Source organism: Giraffa tippelskirchi, chromosome 2, assembly GCF_054371585.1.
Source record: "Giraffa tippelskirchi isolate mGirTip1 chromosome 2, T2T-mGirTip1v1.2.pri, whole genome shotgun sequence".
NCBI classification, from domain to species: Eukaryota; Metazoa; Chordata; class Mammalia; order Artiodactyla; family Giraffidae; genus Giraffa; species Giraffa tippelskirchi.
Genome location: NC_137276.1, coordinates 5,522,294 through 5,543,558, shown reverse-complemented (window position 1 = coordinate 5,543,558; position 21,265 = coordinate 5,522,294). Strand labels below are relative to the sequence as shown.

The 21,265-nt window shown below is 44.4% G+C and overlaps 1 protein-coding gene across 3 annotated transcripts in view; it reads left to right on the top strand.

The window, feature by feature from the left end:
* DOCK1 (dedicator of cytokinesis 1) overlaps positions 1-21,265 on the top strand; it is a 556,115-nt gene that overhangs the window by 123,173 nt on the left and 411,677 nt on the right. For all 3 annotated transcript variants that reach the window (XM_081533032.1, XM_081533022.1, XM_081533018.1), the window contains exon 23: positions 7,476-7,584. In XM_081533032.1, the coding sequence (XP_081389158.1) occupies positions 7,476-7,584 (109 nt within the window). The remainder of the gene's footprint in view (positions 1-7,475; positions 7,585-21,265) is intronic.

The following is a 21,265-nucleotide window of genomic DNA, read 5'->3' as shown; positions in this document are numbered from 1 at the left end:
GACATTCAGTGTTTTAACTTAGGGATGTGTTTCACGTATTATCTGGGCAAATTTATGAGTTGCTTTCGAACTTTAAAGTGGATTTGGGTATTTCTGATCCACTTTAAAATAATGACTCATCATTTTATAGAGAACATTAGTGTTTTTTCCTAGATATCTGTAGATGAAAGAATGGAGCTAAAATAAATGAGCTTTCAGTTGGTGCACAATGTTTAGCTCTGAATGAAGAGAGGAGAAGCAGGGTGGATGCGGTGTTGGGGCGCTGAAGCTGACTCCCGCTCTGCTGTTTGTGGAGGCGCCTGCTTTGGGTGCCCTGCAGTGCGTGATGCTGTTTCATGTCGGTTATCAGAGGGCGATGCTCTTGTGTGAGTCCTAAACACAGAGATGGAGTTTAAGAATCAGTGTCCCTCTGATTCACAGAATACATGTCACCTTTAAAAGCAGAGCCCTCTTGAAACGTTACCAGTGAATACGGGGAATTGAGGGAGCGTGGACGCAGGTTGGTACCTCCTTACTGACTCTTCACTTTGTTGGCCTGCAGTCGGCTTTCTAGAAGGACCAGCGAGAGGGGGGTGGTATTCACAGTCCAGTGTCGTGTACCCAGTGGGGCATGTAAGCCAGAGGAGCAGGTGACTGTGTGTAGAGCTGTAAGGGTCACAAACGGGGTGGTGCCCCCCTTGGTCAGTGGTCACAGCCCCTGTGTTACTGGACAAGGATGGCCTGTGCTGTGTTCTCTCTGTGGTTCCTGTGATTCCAGACCCATGGTTTGAGGCCACTGTGCTCTGCCCCTTGACTGAAGAAGACGCTCTTACTTTGCTTTTTGTGGATAGGTGTGAATCTTGATGAGGGTCATGACATTTTCTGTGTCTGTCAGGGTCAAACCTGTTGATGATTTTCTCACTGTCAAGGTGTGAAAGATGACTAAGAAAGCAGGGTTTTTTGTTCTTTTGTTTTTTCCTGTATTTTACCATATTTTTCAGTAAAATTGTTTCTATAAAAATGAACTTTTTGGAAGCCTCTATCTTGCTTTTAGGGGCTTCTCTGGTGGCTCAGATGGTAAAGAATCTGCCTGAAATGTGGGATACCCGGGTTTGATCCCTGGGTCAGGAAGATCCCCTGGAGAAGGGAATGGCTACCCACTCCAGTATTCTTGCCTGGAGAATCCCATAGACAGAGGAGCCTGGTGGGCTACAGTCCATGGAGTTGCAAAGAGTCAGACAAAATCTTGCTTTTATATATGTCCCCACTAATTTTAAGTCTTTGATGACTCTAAAATAAAGTCGACACTAAGGTAAGAGGATGAGCTTGAAAGAACGGAAGAATCAGGTGGTATGGATTATGTCATGTTTTATTTGAAAAAATTTTCATCATGTACAACTTGTGATCAGTATGGTCCTGGGTCAGGGATTCACTGATGCCCGCCATCTCCTTTTCAAACACACTGCTGATTTTCCTTCCCATTCAGAGATTAATAATGAAAAGAAAGGTATGTTCAAGGTCAGTGTGTTCCTGCTGTTGTTGTAAGTGCTATAATCTTTTACAAAATAATGCTGCTTAGAAAAGATTGGGGTCACCCAAGTGGACCAGTGGCAAATTGTTTCTCTCTGTCTCTCCTTAATCTCTTTCAGCCTGAAATTACAAATGGCATGAGATTTTACGATCTTGGTCTTGTAAATAGCACTGAGTTTGATTGATCTTCTAGAGCTTAGCAATATGACTGGCTACATGTTACAGAAACAGATGAGGTTCACTTTTTTTCCCCACATGGCGTGGAACCCAGAGGAAGAGTCTGGAGCCTGTGCCCTGGGTTTCTGGATACTTATTTCAGGTCCTTGGCTCCTTCTATCTCTCTGCCCCACTGTCCTTAGGCATCTCTGTCTCATGGCCCCAAAGTGGCTCCTGCCCCTCCTGGTGTCAGGACCTCAGTCCAGGCTGCAGAGACAGGAAGGTGGGCGTCAACAGCTCTTTAACATTGTCCCCAGTGCTCGAGATGGGTCGTGTGCTTCCCTCTCATTGGCCAGGGTAGGTCACATGACCACCCCAGATGCAAGGGAGGTGGGAAAGAATTTACTGATACTTTCAACAAAATCAGATTTCCTTTAGTAAAGTAGTGAAGGAGAAGTATATATTGAATGGGCATTGACACTCTTTCTCATACCTTTAACCAGGAATTCCTGTTACCTGCCAGCGTAATATCCCTAACTTATCTCAGGTTAGTAATGCAGGGCAGTGAGTACAGGCTCAGTCCTGTCCAACTCTTTGCAACCCCCTGGACTGTGGCCCACCAGGCTCCTCTGTCCATGTAATTTTACAGGTAACAATGGTGGAGTGGGTTGCATTTCCTGTTCCAGAGGACCTTCCTGACCCAGGGATCAAACATGCATCTCCTGCATTGGCACAGGGATTCTTTACCACTGTGCCACCTGGGAAGCCCAAGTCCCAGCTTTGTAAATCCTATGTAATTAGGTCCCTGAGAGCCTTTCTTCCCCATTAGTTTTGGGGTCAGTCTGTGAGACTCCTGTCTCCACTCTCTCTTTGACTTTAAGCCATTGAGGCCTATGATGCCCTAAGTGTGATTCAGTCCTGTTGTGTCATACAGAAATGGAGTGGAATGCTGAACAGATCCTTGCCCGTGACCTCGGCAGTGTTTTATGTTTGGATATCCTTAGGAATGCCTTTGTTTTGGCCCTCGGCCGCACGGTGTTGGCAGAGACCTTGGTCCTGGTGTCAGCGTTTTTCCTGGAGTTGGGGGAGCCAGGCCTGATCCCCAGTTGAGTCTGTCTACTGGGTTCACGTGTTTGTCAAGAGCTGAGGCCGTTCAGGACAAAAAGTGCCAAGAGTTGAGAAGGCCGGTAGAGCAGTTGCCGGAAGACTTCATGAACCTTCCAGGATCCTTGTCCTGACATCCCTGACCTCATCTCACCAGATACTGTCCCTCCAGAATCCTTCCTTTCCAAGAGCCTAATGGGCTTTGGAGCCCTGACTGTCCCAGACTTTTAAAGTATATTGACCTTAGTTTCTCTCTTAATTTCTTAAATATGTATCTTGGCCGCTTTTATGATTGATTCTTGAGGGCGGACAAGGACATATGTTCCTCTCGGAACCTAGAACACAGTTGTAGCTGCACTGTATAGATATGATAGTACTTAAATTTGAATCTGTAGTCTGAGATTTCTGAGAAGAATCTATGATAGGAAAAAAAATCATGATGTTGAAATCACAGACATGGAGCTAAAGTCTCTTAATTGTTTCTTGTCCTCAAATACCCTCCACCCCAAGACCCATTTTGGTAGCCTTCATTGTCTTCTCAAAGCATTACACTGACATGAAGTAATATTCCTATTGTGTATATACTGTTTAGGGAAAAAGCTGTCCTGTGTCCCACCCAGTTTTCTGGGATGTTTGATTCATAACAAGTTCTGAGCAACTCTGATGCATGGTTTTTTCAGGGGTGAGGGAGAAAGCAAACTCAGGTTCCCGTTTTCTTACCTGCAAAGCATCTATTACCTTGGGAGAAAAACAATTGTGCCCACAGCTGGAATCAAGTGTGTTTTTCTATTTGCAGTTGAAATAAACTTCTGAGGTCTTCTGCTTTTCTTCTCCTTTCAAACAGGTATGCTGTGTTTTCACATAATGTAGTAGCTTTGTAAAATTGCACGTTAATTGACAGTATTTATTCTTCTGAAGAAGGAAGGGGTGAAACGTTGGAGATGAAGATATTGAAACTAATCCTTGTCACCCCACTTGCTTTCTCACTATACAAATCCATACTTTTTTTGTCTGTTTGTTTAGAAATGAGAACAGCATTTTTGAAACTCTGGTCCAAAGACATTTGGTTCTTGGCGAGCCCACGGAGAGGTTCCTGACAGCCAGGGGCACTTCTGCGCTGGCTTTGCTTGCCTGTGTTTCCTGTGTGGGTGGATCACATTAGCTGGAGAGCCAGAAAGCAGACGCTGCCTGCACCAGACTGTCTGAATCCAATCCCTGAAGCTAGTTCTTGCTGACTTCTTCTGTCTTTCTGCTGCTTCTTGAGTGTTTGCCTGTCTCACCTGGTGTTCACTTCCTGAATAATTAGTCATTCATCACGATTAAGTTGTAGATCTGTCATTTTGCTATCGTTTCCTCAGCCACAAATGTAGGATGTAGTTAATAAACAAAGGTCAAGCCGTTCCTTGTTAATGGATACTTAACACCATTTAAATAGAGCAAGATGCGATGACTAGGTTTTCCTGTTTATTTACCAATCGCCATCTGAGTCCTTTCCTCTTACCCACCTCAGTGTGGGTCAAACAGGTGACTCTTGGTTTATTTGTCTCTAGAGACCTTGCTTTCATTACAGAAAGGAGCTCCAAAGGGCTTGCTGTAAAATACTACCATATATATCTTTTAAATGGTGGTTGGCAGCAGAGAAATTAATAATTAAATTTTCATTCTTGAGGGATTCCTAGTGGAATATTAAATATAAGAAAGATCTATTAATTGTACCTTGTAGATTTTGAAGCTGTATTATTGGGGGCATGCAGATTTAGAACTGTGATCTCTTTGTTGTGAACTTACTGCTTAATGTGAAAAGGTTCCCTTTATCTTTTGGTTAGTCTTTTCACGGAATACCATTTCCCATTCTTTTACTTTCAACCTTTCTCTGTTCTAATATTAAGGTGTGTGTCTTATACACAACATAGAGCTGTTTTTTTATTTTATCCAGTCTAAAAATCCTTTTAATTTACTATTTAGTTCATTTATATATAATACACTTAAGTAACATTGGGTTTATATCAACTGTTTTTCTATTAATTTTGTTTTGCTCATCTATATTATGCTTTTTTCTGCCTTCTTTGTACTAATCAAAATTTTCTTTTCATCGTCCCATTTTTCTCTCTTTTGTGTTATTATTGTCATGCATTTCAAGTCTACATATATCTTAAACTTCATAAAGCGTTGCTATTATTGTTTTGTATAGTTGGCATTCATTCGGCATGTATTACACTTATCGTTGTTTTTCCATCTTTCTTTTAATTTTATGCTTCTCTGTAGAATTATTTTCCTTCAGTGCAGAGAAATCATATAGCATTTCTTTTGGTATAAGTCTGATGCAGGTTTTATTTTATGAAAGTTGTTGGTTTCATCTTTGTTTTTGAAGGATGTTTTCATTTAATATACAATTCTAGATTGACAGCTATTTTCTCCTTCTAGGTGTTATTTTCTCTTTTGGTTTCCATCATTTCTGGTGAGAAGTCAGCTTTCAGACTTACTGTAAAATCTTCGAAGCTAATGGTGTCTTTAAAAACTTTTTTCTAGCTATGTTTGCAGTTTTTCTCTTCTCTTCTGTGGTTATTAGCAGTTTTACTGTGGATTGCATAGGAATGGTTTGCTTTTTATCTACCGTATGTTGGATTCTGAGAGCTTCTTGAATTTTGGATTGTTGCCTGTATTAGTTTCAACAAATTTGTGGCCATTTTCTCTTCTAATGTTTCATTTGTCACATTGTACCTGTCATTTTCTTCTGTAACTTCAATTACATGTATCTCAGCGGTCTTCAATATGTCCTACATATCTCTAGCACACATGTCTATGTTTTCTGTCTCTTCTGTTTATTTTCCTGTTCATTGTCTTCCGTTTCACTGATTCTGTTTATAACACTGTCTAATCTCAATTTTACCCATATAATGAATTCTTTATTTTAGATATTGTATTTTCATTTCAGTATTTTCATCTTTTTTTATACATTCATTTTTCTACAAGAATTTTTTTTTTATCTTGCCTTCTGTTTTCTCCATCTCTCTATTTTCCGTATTTCCAGTTTTCTGTTTTCCATCTTTTCTGTTTTACAGTATAATGCTATAATGCTTGTATTTATTTTGATATTCATGGGACAGGATGTAACTACTTACTACAATATCTTGATCACCTGTGGATCTGTTTCTGTTGTCTTCTTTCTTCTTTGATTTGGCCACATGGTCAGGTATTTTGCTGTGTTTAGTAACTTGTTTGAATATGGGACTGTGAATATATGTAACTGTCAAAGCCCCAGGTGATGTGATCTTCTTCTAGAGAGGACTGATCTCTTCTAGGCGGAGAAAGTGGGACTAAACCCTTAGGCTACAGAGGCTGTGTGTAGCCTTTGTAAGCCTCAGTCTTGTGCGGCTTTCCTTTGGTTTTCCCGGGCTTTCAGTTGAGAGTCTGCTGTGTTATCTGGCCCTTCTCCCTGGCGTTTTTCAGACTGAGTTCTTTATCTCTGGAGACTGATAAAAACTCTGCTTTACAGATGATTGCAGTTTGGTTTTCAGTCCCCTGCCCCTTTGAGCCTTAGGAATTGGCAGACATACTGGGGCAGAGGGGGTGGTGGAGAATGGCTGTGTATATGCTAGAAATTTCCCCAGATATTTGCACCAGTCTGCCAAACAGTGCTTAATTTTACCAGCAGGCAGAAGTTACTGACTTCATAAGTGTCATTGTTGGGTACTGTTTATACAAGCCCCTCTTTGAAAGCCTTTTGCAAAACAGATACACTAGGTTGCAATTTCCCATTTTAGACAGACTTTGTTTCCTTACAATGGAACTCATTTAAATATAAGATTACCTCTAGGGTAATTAATTATCACTTAGTTTACAAAATTTTCCATTGTACACAAGTTTTCAGGTATGGTATACTTTTAATTAGGCAGAAAACTAGTCTATATTAATAAAACATCTGCGTTGCAGCATTTTAAAATGCAAATGTGTTGGTTTTTAGTAACACGGCAGCTTGAAGTATCTGCTAATAAATTATTTATAGATGAAACTTATTTACAATTAGCAACACGTATTTGCATGCATGGAACCAAGGTACCACTTCTTTATTATCCATTTATTGAATATTTTCTACCTTTTGAATGTTTTCCCAGAACTGCCAATTCTATGATACAAGAATATCGTTCAATGATAATATATAGTATCATTACTCTGAAATTAAGTAATTTTGCATTTATTCTTATAGTGTCATTTTCGAATGGTTCTGAAATCACATTCAACTTAGTTGTCTTTGTGATCGTCTATTGTGTGACATTATGGGCTTGAGACACACGGGTAGGATATACACTGAAATGTTAATAATGGGATCTCTGTGGGGCAACATTAAAGCTGGGTTTCTCCCTTCTTCCTTCCTCTCTCTCCTCCTTCCCCTTTCTCTGCTTCCCTCCCTTTTTGTTACATTTCTCTGGTTTTCAAACTTGTAGAATGTATTATGTCACAAGATAAAGGGCAATAAATAGAGTGATTGAAAATCAGCTTCTTCAGCATGGAGGCAGATCTTCCTAGCTGAGTGGTCCAGATTATACCCTCACTGCCAAGTCCTCTCCCATGCTCCATGGATGCTGAGGACGTTCTGTCACATTCTAAGTTGCCAGCCAAGCCGCACCTTTAATGTCTGCAGACGCGGGGGCAGAAAGCAGCTGTGTGCCCTGCGCCTGCCCACATGTCCGTGTGTTCCTTTGCAGGCTCTATGAGAGCAAAGGAGAGGCCGATTTCGTGGAGTCCCTGGTGCAGCTCTTCCGGTCCATCAGCGATATGATGAGCAGCGTGTCGGACCAGACCGTCCGGGTGAAGGTAGGCCCTCAGGTGCAGCAGCGCTGAGCGTGCAGGCCGTTCTTAGATGCAGGGCTCCCCGTGGGCCCACAAAAGCAGGGACTGCGTGTCCTACGAAACCTGGACTTGAGCAGAAGGCCCAGGAGTGGCTCTGCCATGACTTTGGTGCCTGTAATGGGATTTTCTTTGTTTCCTCTGTAGCTGCTCTTGAATTTTGCTAAGATTGCTCTTGTTTTTTTGTTTTTCTTTAATTAAATTTAATTGTTAAAATTTGGCTGCGCCGCTCAGCATGTGGGATCTTAGCTCCCCAACCAGGGGTTGAACGCATGCCCCCTGCGGTGGAAGTGTGGAGTCTTAACTGGCTGGACCTCCAGGGAGGTCCCTCCCGCTGCTCTTTGTTTCTCGGTGGGGAGAGGGTCTCAAAAGTTTCCTGCATGGAAGGGTGGGGAAGTGGATGAGAACAATGTTTTTGTGTCCATTGTCAGGGCATCTCAGGATCTGAGCAGGAGTGGGAGGCTGAGGCTGTAGGTGCCCCTCCCGCTAGACCTCAGGCAAAGCTGTGCCCATAGTGATACATCTTCGTCCTCCAGCGAGTCGGGATCCAGCTTTCCCACGGTCCTGCTCTCCTCATCACCTCATTATCTGTTCTTGCCCTGTGGTCCTTTGGGATAAAGCTGCCTTTATTCCAAAGGTGGGGTCTGGGTGGTCTTCAGGACACGCTAGGGGTAGAGGTTTCAGGTGGCAGGGCATGGGGGGAAGCCCACAGATCACGCCAGAGCCCTCACACTCGCTAGCATCCCCCTTTCTGGAAGTTTCCATGTGGCTGACTTACTGCAGAAGAAGCCACGTAGTCTGCGTGTGCTGCCCGTGCTGATCCTTTCCGAGGACAAGACTCTTCCAAACGATCAACTCGTAGCTTTCATTCCATGGCTCCCTGTAGCCTGCTGTGTTCTCCCTTTCCTCTTGGAATGTTCTTTTAATGTGTCATTTCAGAAAGCATCTTTATGGCTATTGTCTTAAAACTGTTGTGGGAAAGCGATTTCCCAGCTTTTAAGTCTTGAGCAAAGACGTCCGTGCGCTCAGGTGTGTGTCACGCTGGTGTGACCGGGGAGCCAGCGTCACTCAGTGTGAAGCGTCATCACGATCCTTCTATCTCAGAGGTGATGCTGCTGTCTGCAGGCGCTGTGGCCCCTCAGTATCATTTCTGTCTTGATGTAGAGCTGGTGGTCCACAGAGAAAGCTGGGTGGTGCCTATTTTCAAGTTGTGGCTTAATTATTTTGGCAACTTACTGCCTGAAAGTGAAAGTCGCTCAGTTGTCTCTGACGTTTTGGCGACCCCATGGACAGTAGCCCACCAGGCTCCTCTGTCCGTGGAATTCTCCAGGCAAGAATACTGGAGTGGGTTGCCATTCCCTTCTTCACAGAATCTTCCCAACCCAGGGATTGAACCCAGGTCTCCTACATTGCGGACAGATTCTTTACCATCTGAGCCACCAGGGAAGTCCAACTTACTGCCTAAAGCTGCCTTATTGTTCTGAGGTTAAAATTAACAGTGTGTTTGGTGCATTTACTCCTAAATCCTGTGGCATTTTGGAAAAAACAGAGGCTTGGAGTCTAAGAATAGATACAAATGACAGAAAGTTTTGAGCCCAGAAATTCTTTTAGATTTCTAAATATACTGTTAGATTATTAACTTTGACTGGGCTTGACTTGTGTCTGCCCACCTCCCTGGATGTCAAGACATTTAGTAACTGTAGACTTGGAAGTCCTTCCTTTGGTGGGTGTTTTATTATAAGACACAGTGAATTCAGTGACGTTTGTGTGTTGATGCAAACCTTGCATCTGCAAGACAGATGACTGAGTGTCATGTGAAATGTTGCCACCCTTCTGCTAATTTTGTATTTTGTTTTTTCACAATAGGAAATAGAAGCTTTCTCAGCTTCTCAAAGTTAAGGATTCCCATCATGGGATCCTGTTTTCCTGTAGTTTTAACTTTCTAAGTTTTGCTCTGTGGAAATGGGAATACAGTTGTGAGTCATCTTACGTAGAGGAATTATGAAAAAAGACTTTCTTGGGGGTTAAACTTTGTTTCCTGGGGTGGCCCTGATTGGCTGTTTCGATCTTGGAGGTGATCTGCAGGCACCCATTTGTGAGGAGGTCAGCATGGTCCATGCCTTCCTGTTGTCGTTCAGGGTGACTTGATGTGACCACTCTGAGCACCCTGCTGTCACCTTCTCAGAACTGAAGCCACCGCTGACACCCACCTTCTGGATTCAGGTTAGCATTTTACATCTCAGTAAAGGGACAGGCAAGAGAAGATTCAGATCATAATTAACTTCAGGAAACACACAGAATCCGCGTGGCAGTTTCAACATATATTTAGTCTAGAACCTTCTGTCTGCACATCAGATTGCCCCTTTCTCCTGCCCACAGCCATCCCCAGACTTCCTCAGCAGGTGCTTTGGGGAGCTCTCTTGGCCATCACACCTCCCCGTGTGCTCCTCCCTGTGGGCCGATCCTTGTACCTGTGACCAGTGTCTTGTGCTTCTGTTCTCTGCTCTACCCCCATGCGGCCACTGTCTGCCTCTCCTCCAGGTATGACCCAGTGACCCTTCACCTGCGGCCTCTCCAAGCCAGATGTGGTCATTGCTTTCTCTTCCTTTGCTCACCACGACCGTGACTACCCTGAACCACTGGGTGTTAGGTGCTCAGTTACTCTGGATGACATTATGGCAGCCCCTCTCCGTACCCCCTACGCCCTCAGTGCTGTACCTGACCATCTTGTTCCCTGACTGTATTTCAGCATTTCCCCGAAACTCACATCTGCCGCTGGCCTTCTTTTTCTCAGGAAGTCGTGATGTTCTCCAGCTGCCTGGAGAAATGGGTCAGATTCCAGTTTCTGCTGTTGAGAAACCTTCACAGTCAATCCAGTCAACTCTCCTAGCCTTTGGATCTTAGAGACGCAAGTAGAGCATCCCTCTGGATGCCCAGAAGCCCCTGGAAGGATGGATTCCAACAACGGCCAGAAAGAAGCATGAACCCCAAGGGTCAGAGCAGCCACAGCTGATGTTCACTGATCACTTGCTATTCTGAGTGCTTTCTTATCTTTATCATCTTGTGTGATCCTTAAGAGTAACCGTATTCCATGGGTACGGTCATGGAATTTAGATGAAGCCTCCTAGAGTTATTAATGAACTTGCCCAAGGTCATGGGACTGGGTATAGGGGTGACGGAGGCCCAGATTGCCTGGTTCCAGAACCACATTCCATTCCCCTAGAGAGTGTCTGTCCCTGGGCACCAGTGATCCCATGGATGAGAAACAGGACCCATGATGGACCGTCCACATTGACAGACAGCAGGTCTGGATCAGATCCTGTAGGGCTGTGAAGGCATTAGCTTCATTCCCCATGGAGCTTTTCATTGAAATGGATGTGTCCTATTTATTATTATTTTTTTTTTTTGGAGTAAAGCAACTAAAAAACTTTGACACTGTGCCCCAGAAGTCGGGTTGTCCGAAGAAGGCGGTTCAGTGGGGCTGGTCCTGAGGCTTCTTGGAGGTTGGGGTCTCCGTGATGACTTACTCCTTCATGTTTATTGCAGGGGCTTCTGTTTCTTTACCACTCATGGGTCTCAGCGCTAGATTTGGGGTGTTTGGGGTGTAGCCATCAGGATTAGCACAAGCACTGACATTTTAACTCCAGTCCACAAATCTTACAGCTCTGTGGAATTATCCTAGAAAAGACTACCCTGCAAACTGGCCACGGTCTGCCTAGAGGATTCTAGAACCTTCTATCGAGGGCGACAGTGACCCTCATCCACAGTAAAAAAATGCATTGCTGTGTATGTGGTGTGTGTGTGAAGCTGAAAAGTCTTCCATGAGGCAGTTCTTACCCCTTATCCCATGTGATGTATTCTGGCATTTTCTATTCTATTTTGGTATCCTTTAGTCTATTCTGAACTAATGTATTTCACTAAAAAAAACTGCTGGTTGACAGGCGCTAAATTTATTTCCTAAAGAGCAAGTGTATCTCAACCCACATTTGAAAAACACTGTTCTTCACCATTCTTTCTATTTCTTCCACCATCTCTCCTGTTTGGTTTAGTGTGAAATATTATTAGTTTTCTGTGTGTCTTCTATTGTCAGGTCAAGGCACAGGTTCCTGGTGCTCAGTGAATTTCCTTCCCAGCATGTAGTCTGGACTGGGGTGAGAATGGATTGAATTTGAGGCCCCTGAGCTGAGCTGGGCACACAGACATGCGAGACTTTGCCTTCCTTCCGAGGGGTTGTTCCTGGGGTACCGGCTTCCTTGTCTCTTGCCTTTCTCACTACTGGTGGTCCCACGTCTGCCTGGCCTTCTCTAGAAGGAAGTGTGTTGGAAATAAGCTGTACTGTCACAGTAGTAAATGCAGTTGTGGGATGATCTTTGCCCTCATTTCCTTAAAAATTAATATCTGGACTTGAACTACACATACTTGTCTTCTATTTTATCTAAAATTTTTCCTCATCAGGAGTTTTCGCTGCTTTATGTCCATTTCTAAACTAACATCTGGGGTTCATAACTGCTTCTCACAAGTTTGTAAGTTTCCAATATTTTTGCCCTCTGAAAAACTCTCTGAATGTCTTAGATCATGATTGTGCTTGCTCAGTTGTGTCGGACTCCTTGTGACCCCATGGACTGTAGCCTGCCAGGCTCTTCTGTCCATGGAATTTTCCAGGCAAGAATACTGGAGTGGGTTGACATTTCCTCCTCCAGGGGAAATTCCAGACCCAGGGATTGAACCCACATTTCTTGAGTCTCCTGCATTGGCAGATGGGCTCCTTACCACTAGAGCCATCTGGAAAGTCCAGGAATGATGACAAACAAATAATACGATTTCCTTGCAGATGAGAAACTCAGGTTTCACAGGTAGCTGCTGACCTGTTCAGGGCCTCTGCTCTAGTAATAGCAGCTCCCCCTTGGCCCCTATTTCCTGAACCCCTCTGTCTTCCACTTCATGTGCTGAATTCAAGATTTCTATAAGGAGGTGAAGTCTTACCAGTTCCCCTATACAAATCAGGGATTTGTTGTGTCCTTGAGCTCAGTATAAATGTAAAATGTGATCTTGTTAGAAAAGTGGAAAATGCCAAAAAGTCAATTAAGAAAAATAAGACTCACTTGTCTTCTCACTGCCCATAAATTATAGTGTTAGCATGTTTTTCTTGTTAATTGTGGGCTTTTCCTCCTTACTTAGCATCATCATATGTCTATGATGATGTGAGATTACATATATGATGTATGTGTACAGATATTTACATATACTGTGAATGTTTATATATACATGCTTTTACAACTTGCCTTTTATCCACATACATTTACATATATCCTTTAGTATTTTTGAAGAACATCCATTCATTTATTGATTTAATTGGAGGATAATTGCTTTACAATGTTGTGTGAGTCTCCATTGCACAGCAACAGGAAGGAGCCATAAGTATACATATCTCCCCTCCCTCTGGGAGCCTCCCCAGCCTCCTGCTCTGGGTCATCACAGAACGTGGAGCTGAGTGAGCTTCCTGTGCTACACTGAAGCTTCCCACTAGCAAGCTATTTTATACATGGTCATGTATATATGCCAATTTGCAACTCTCTCAATTCGTCGCATCTTCCCCTTCCCGCACTGTGCCCGCCATGAAGAACATCTTTTTTAAGGTTATATTACTTCATGGTTGTATCATAGATTATTTTACTAGTTTTCTGCTATAGTTGGGCACTTAGACTGTTTCTAGCTTTCCTCTCCATGAACAGTGCCTCAGTAACCTCCCTGGCAGGCCCTTTCTCTATGGCAAAGAGCTTGTTCTGTCTGGTTAGCTGGGCCCATCCAGATTTCCAAATGCCCTGAAGGTCTATGAAGTCAGGAGCAGAGCTGTCAGAACTAGCTGCCCACCCGGTGCATCTGCGCCCTTCCCACCTGGGCAATTGTGTTCCATGTGATTGCCTATCCTTCGCGCTAGAACCCTGGTTCTGTCTGGGATTCCACTCCTCCTCTGCTTTGTGGGACTGAGGGACTGGACTGCAGTGTTGGTTGCCCTGGGAGCTATTTGATCCTAAGGAGTCACCTGCTTTTGTAACCTTGGTGTCTCGGTGCAGGATTGGTGGCCGAATCAGGTAAGGAGATGAGAGTTTTGCTGAGTCCACTTCCTTTAGCTCAGATGATTTTGGGCCCCAAGGAAGCCAGCCAGTGGGATATGGGAACTGTCATAATTGTTGTTCAGTCACTAATTTGTGTCTGAGTCTTTGTGACCTCAGAGACTACAGGATGCTGGGTTTCTCTGTGCTTCACTATCTCCTAGAGTTTGCTCAGATTCATGTTCATTGAGTCAGTGATGCTATCTAACCATCTCATCTTCTACCACCCCCTTCTCCTTTTGCCTTCAATCTTTCCCAGCGTCAGAGTCTTGTCTAATGAGTTGGCTCTTTGCATCAGGTAACCAAAGTATTGGAGCTTCAGCTTCAGCATCAGTTCTTCCAATGAATATTCAGGGTTGATTTCTTTAGGATTGATTGGTTGGATCTCCTTGCTGTCTAAGGGACTCTCAGGAGTATTCTCCAGCACCACAATTCGAAAGCATCAGTTCTTTGGTGCTCAACTTTCTTTATAGTCCAACTCTCACATCCATACATGACTACTGGAAAGACCATAGCTTTTACTATATGGACCTTTGTTGGCAAAGTGATGTCTCTGCTTTTTAATGTGCTGTCTAGATTTGTCATAGCTTTCCTTCCAAGGGGCAACCATCAGAGATAAGGATGTATTCTAAATAAATGAGGAGCATCAGAGCCACGCTGACCCTGGGACCATAGCTGTCTGGGCCCCAGAGGGGCTAGAGCTGCTCGGCTCGCAGTGTGTGTACACACATCACCTGGAGGTCTTGTGAAAATGCAGATTCCCTTTCAGTCATTCCCGGGAGGGCTGCTGGTGTTGATCCCTGGCCATTCTTTGAGGTGGGCGTGGCCAGGACTCACGTGCAAAGGACCATCCTGGCTGCCCCGCAGTAGAGTGGGGGGGAGTGGGAGTCTGGGCAGATGCTGATAGTCCTCTGCAGGCTGTCTTCACCTGTGTACCAGCCCTCTGCTGCCCGATGTTCTAGATTATTCTGATTTCACAAGTTTTCCTTACATACAGACGATAAGACACTTACAAGTGAAGTCATGACTCACATCAAAAAAGAAGCAGCAGCAGCAAGAACAAATAAAGGGAAGAAGATATTCTAGGGCATTTGCTTGGTAAACCTCTGGCTCAAAATGCTTCCAGTTGTTCATTTGCATGCTGCTTTCCAGTCTGTGGTTTTCAAACTCCTGAGTTCCAGAGTCCGGCTAAGTGATTTGAACTCACCCGACACTGGGGCTTCCAGCTCCCACCAATTTATAACTTGGAAAGCATTTGCCCAGTGTTGAATTTCTGGAATCTCCCTCCTGGCCATAGTTCCTGGTGGGGAGTTCCAACGTCTTCTTGACTACTGTCCTAGAAGACTTGAGAGACCACCCACGTGGGCAGACTTTGTCTGGAGCTGTTTGGATGGAGACACTTTTTCCTAGCCATCTGCCTCCCCACCCCCATTTGAAGTGGATAAGACTTTGCAGCAGTAGTGGAAATACAGCCTTAGAGGAAAGCAAGATGATTTCTGTTCTCCACTCTCTTTCAGCAAACCAACAGTTTGTGTTGGTTTTCTACCTAAGTCATGGGACACGTGCATGAGAGTTTTTAGAATTACAACCCAGATAAAGTTCACTTTACCCCCTTTTATCATTATTTCATGATCTCCTTTTTGGTTGACTTTCTACCCAAGTTATGGTGCACATGTGTGAGAGTTTTTATATCAGTTGTTACAACCTAGGTACAGTTTGCTTTACTCCATTTTTTATCGTTGTATCATGAGCGCCTTTCCATATTAATGAGTAGTTATAATCATAATGGCTCTATACTAGTTCAGAACACATGCCTGAATTGATGTGCGTCCGTTTGCTTAATCAAATTATTTTTCATCATCCTAATTTTTCCATTGTTGAATGCTGGGATTTTTGCTTTTAGCATTTTAAGCCTGTAGCAAATGATTTCATTGAGCAGTAGTTGGTGGCGTTGATCTTTCCTTTAATTTTGTGATGAATTTCCTCCGTGTTGGTTACCACATGTTCCTCCCTCTGTCGGAGGACCAGCCTTTGATTTGAGGTTGCAGAATTCCAGGCCCTTCCCAGCCGCCTGTCCTGTCCCCTGGGTGATGCTCACTGGTGGAAAAGTGCTCCTTTTTCGTTCTTGGCTTCAGTGCTCAGGCCCTTGAAGTGATTGCCTTCTCCTTGCCCTTGCCCTTGGCTTTCAGGGGTCTCTCCCCTAGCTCCCCTCATCTGCACTCTCTGCCTCCTGTGCGTCCTCCTGCCATCGGAGCAGACACAACCCCACCCTCTTCTCCTTCCACCGTTGCAGTCAGGGTTTATTCAGTGCTCTGTGAAACTGAGCAGGTCTCATGGATGGCTTTATGTGTAGCGCATCTCATTTATCTACTCATTTGTTTCAAAAATTCATTTACTCCTATGTTCGTTCTATGTGCCAGGCACTGGACACACAGCATATATGACACAGATGTGGGCTGTGTCCTCATGGTGATTACATTTAAGTCAGTGAGACAGATACAAATTAAATCACCCTACCCATACGTGTGTAGTTGTGTGGTTTTAAGCACAGCATAGACATGAATCTCTAATTTGAGATTGTAATGAGTCCTTTTGAGGGAAGTAAGGGATAGAATGACAAGGCATATCAGGGGATGGGAAGAGCTGGCTGGGGTGGGAGGTTGTTTCAAGGAAGGTTTCAAGAGTGAAAGAAGCACTAGGTGGGGGAACAAGTCCCGATAGAAGAACAGACTGGAAAGTCTTTGCTGCTTTCAAGGACTGGCCGGCCATAAGATGAGCAGTTGTGGGTGGACAGATGGGTAGTGAGACCAGCGGGCAAGATGTTGGGAGAGCGTAGAGAAGCGGGTCGGGGCATGTCGGGGCAGAGCCGTGTGGTCCTGCTCAGGATCCATGGACGCCACAGGAGAGGTCATGCTCAGGCCTGACTTGGCTTCTCAAAGGGCCATTTGGCTGCTGTCTACTGAATGGATGGGGGCAGCAGTGATAAGGTGAGAGGCTGACATCAGGTCTGGGTGATCGGTCATGCATGGGGCTGGACTACAGTGAGGTCCTCTCCCTTGGACTCTTGACACCCGGGGCCCATCCTTCTTGGCTGTGGGGCTATCTTGTGCACCAGAGATGTTTAACAGAATCTCTGGCCTCTACACACTATATGCAGTCCCTTGAATGACGACCAGAGATGTGTCCGGACATTGCTAAGTGTCTCCTAGGGTTGGGGTTGGGGGCAAAATGGCCTATGGCTGAGACATTGGGTTCCTGGATTGGTGACGAGTGTTGAGAGAGAGGTTGAGACTTGCTGGTGTTGTTTACAGACTGTGGTTGTGGCTCTGATGTGGGAGGTGAGAAAAAGCAGGGGAGGTGTCATCCTCTCCCAAATCTTTGGCTTAAGCTACTGTGTGGTGGAGAGACAGGGCTCCCTTGGTGGCACAGTGGTCAAGAATCTGCCTGCCGACGCAGGAGATGCAGGAGACGCAGATTTGATCCTTGGGTCAGGAAGATCTCCTGGAGGAGAAAATGGCCTCCCACTCCAGTATTCTTGCCTGGATAATCCCATGGACAGAGGAGCCTGGCAGGCTGCAGTCCATGAGGTCTCGAAGAGTCAGACATGACTGAGCATGCAGGCATGATGGAGAGACATCTTAAATGGATGAAGATTCTACAATATGTAGACGTTGAGGGTGGGCTTCTCCTGAGACCCTGATTAAAAGTTCTCTCTTTCTGAGAGCCACTGTATTAGTAACTCTGCCTGACTCCATTGTGGGAAACGGGTTCCTGGGCAGCCTTCGTGTGCTGATAACTTATTTACATGCTATTGTGTGGGTATCCCCCTGCCATTTCTAACTGCACGACCATCGTTTAGGACTGACCTCTCATTTTCTGATTCTCTTTAGGCAATGTTCAGATTCTGTCCCTTGTCTCCTATCTCCTTAGTGGTGCTGATGACTGGGTGGCTGGAGGTGTTTATGTAAATACAGAACCTGTTGCTGTTAGATGCTTGGTTCCCTAACATAATATAGGAAAGTACCAAACCCAGACTCCCGTAGGCTTTGGAGAGATGTTATCTGATGCTTCTGTTCAGGTGGATTAGGGACCAAGAGATAATCCTAACCCCTTCCATTTGGGGAGTACTCTCCCTCATCAGAACCTTTCCGTGCATGTCATCGCCTGCGATGCTCCCAGCGCCGCCATGGTGCCCAATCAAAGTGATAATCAAAAGGCATCAGAAAGGGAGGGGAGAAAACACGATCACATAAAGTCACTGCAGTTACAAAGCAGAGTCATTGACGGAAACATTTAGAGCCCAGGTCCACTGACTCTTCTCTGAGATTTTCACATTGCTGCTGCCCCATGGGGCTCCTTCTGAGATTTTTGTTCTAGGAAAAATGAGGGAGTTTTAAGTAGAGTCTAAAGCAGTCTGACCCATCTAAACCTAGGTTTCCTAGTAAAATGAAGACACAGGGTCTACTGTGCACTTTGCTTGTGGACTGCTTCTTATACTTGAACGTGTTTGTAGGTTCTTACTGAGTCTCTGTGGATGGTAGCCCCTTTTAATTGCAAATAACATAAACCTCTAACAAGAGCTAAATAAGTGGCAAGATATTCCAGTCCTTGGGTAAGAAGACTGAATATGGTTAAGGTGTTGGGTCTTTCCAACTTGATCTGTAGACTCCATGTCATCCCAAGTCAAAAATTCCAGCAAGTTACTGTGTCGCTGTTGACAAGTTGATTCTAAAGGGACACCAGAAGCAGAAGTCCCAGAACATTCCACTCCGTACTGAAGGAGAACATCAGAGAACTGACACTCTGTGACTTCAGGTCTTACTGGAAAGCTGCAGTAGTCTGAATGTATAAACTCAATTCATATTCACTTCAGGAAGAAGGACAGTAACTAATTCATGTCGTTGGGTAGGTCAAGGCTTTGTTCATGACTGTGCCCAGGGAGGGGTTGAAAGACGTATTCGCTTTTGGAGACTTCCTTGGTGGTTCAGTGGTTGTCTCCATGCTTCCACTGCAGAGGGCCTGGGTTCAATCTCTGGTCGGGGAACTAAGATTCCACATGCCATGTAGAGTGCCTCCCTCCTGCCCTCACCACCCAGAAGAAAAGAAATCCTTGCTCTTGGCTCAGTGGCTTCCCAGGTGGCTCAGTGGTATAGAATCCACCTTCCCATGAAGGAGACCCAGGTTTGATCCCTGGGTCAGGAAGATCCCCTGGAGTAGGAAATGGCAACCCACTCCAGTATTCTTGCCTGGGAAATCCCATAGGCAGAGGAGTCTGGCGGGCTACTGTAGTTCATGGGGTCGCAAAGAGTCAGACACAACTGAGCTGCTGAGCACACATGCACACCGGCTCAGCACTCTCCTCTCTCTATTTGAGGGAAGAGTGGCCACCACTAGTCCGAGGCTTGTATTTTTTTCTCACTATTTATAATCCTAGAGGACCCAGATTGACTGTCTAGCTTTTCAAGGCTAAAATTATCTTCAGAAAGACCCCTCATTTACCTTCCTCCTGTAAAGGAGGGACCATCCCTGGAAGGAAAACGCTCAAGGAGGTTGAAAGAGAAGTAGAGGCTTCCTGCTGCAAAGAGAGGAGAGAGAGGGATAAAGCAGTCAGCAGGGGGTTGACCTGACATTGGTGAGTGTAGCTGAAGTCAATGCTAATTTGTGACTTTGTGAAATGGTTTCTGTAGCTATTCTCCAGACCTGTCTACTGGGCTGATGGAAAGGGTACTTAAAGTGTTCATTTAGGTTTGATGTTCCAACCTGCATGCCAAATAGCCCAAGCTGAGACCTGAGGAGACCAGCCCTTAAATATGCCCAGGAAGAATTTTACTGAGAAACGAGTTGGCTAGTGCTAGAGTGTTAGAAAATATGAAAAAATAAAATTCATAATTGAGCTTAAAAAATCATCAGCTCTATTATATCAGATAATTTCAAAGTTTTAAAGCCATTTTTCAGAACTTTATGATGGAATAAATGACTTTCATGTGTGTATGGATGAAATCTTGGACTAGATGTTGAATTTTAAAAGCGCTCAAGTAGTTAACATTGGGATGTAGTTAACATGGGAGCTGGGAAGTGGGAAGTTCACATCCGGGCCTGGGGAATCCCATGGACAGAGGAGCCTGGTGGGCTACGGTCCATAGGGTCACAAAGAAGTTGGACACGACTGAAGCGACTTAGCATGCACGCAAAGTCACATCTGAGTTTTTTCAGGAATTTACGCAGGGATAGAGTTGTCCTGTGGAGAAGGGAATGACAACCCACTCCAGTATTCTTACCTGGAGAATCCCATGGACAGTGGAGTCTGGCAGGCAAAACAGTCCATGGGGTCACAAGAGTCAGACATGACTTAGTGACTAAACCATAACCAGAGTTGTCCTGGGAGGGAGGGCCAGTCCTTGATTTCCCCTTCTTCAGCCCATGGCTTTTCTGCGATATCCCCAAATCAACTTATAAATTACACTGTAAACTTTAGAATCCTGTGCCAGGAAGGACAGTTTTGATGAGAAGCTGAGCAGTATTATTCTCTATGAACTGTGAATGTGACAGTTTTATAATTCAAGGAGAATTATTTTTCCCTTGGGAAATCCTACACATCCAATATGGTACATTGAATTAGGGGCACGGTAAAGGAAAGAAAAGGCTATAAAAGGCATATCTTATTAAAATAAAGCAGGTTTCATTCTTGCCTGTGTAACCTTTAGATACAGTGATTGATTCTCAGTTAGACTTGCTAATTTTTTTTGAAGCATAAATTGTCTTCTCTCCAATGTGATTAAGGAAGAGCAGCACTTCTCATCATCTGATTAAATAAAATGTAACTAAAGTGCAATTAATTTTTGAAAATGAGATTTTCATAGAATTCCAGGAAATACACATTGTGGCATTACACATTTTATAGGGTCACCACTCACGATTAAGTACAGAGGTGCTATGACTGAGAAATTAGGTGACCACCAAGTCCTTTCATTATTTTTCTTTTAAATGATTCATTTAAAGTTAAAAAAAAAAAATACTATTCTTGCTGCTGTTTGTCAGGCAGGTCATCTGGTTAGTTCCTCGTGGGTCATGACTCTAGTGATGTGTTCCCATCAATGCGCCCTTCAGGGGAGCGGCACTGTGGCTCCATCCCCCTTGACAATCACTTTGCTGATTTATGTGGTCTACCAGTTGGCCCCTTCTTTTTCCTGCCATATTTTTTTCAGGATATGAAGACAAGCCACTGGTTCAGCAGAATTCCATGTTATAAGATTTATTTACTGCAGTTTCCCCTTTGGGTGTGTCTCAGATGTGTGCCAGGTACTTACCCCTTCTCATTTCCCATGTTCCTACAGTTTCCTCTGCAATCAGAGGTACCCCCAGAGCAGCCAGCTGCGCTGTGTTGCAGTGAGCTGGGGTGGGAGCTGAGGGTTTTTTGTACTTCAGAGTTAAAACTTTGCCTAGCACACAATCTTGAGTCAACAGAAATTATAGGACTATTTTTAAATGAAAATTTCATTTATTTTGATTGCTTCTCAAAGACAGGTAACCAAAAA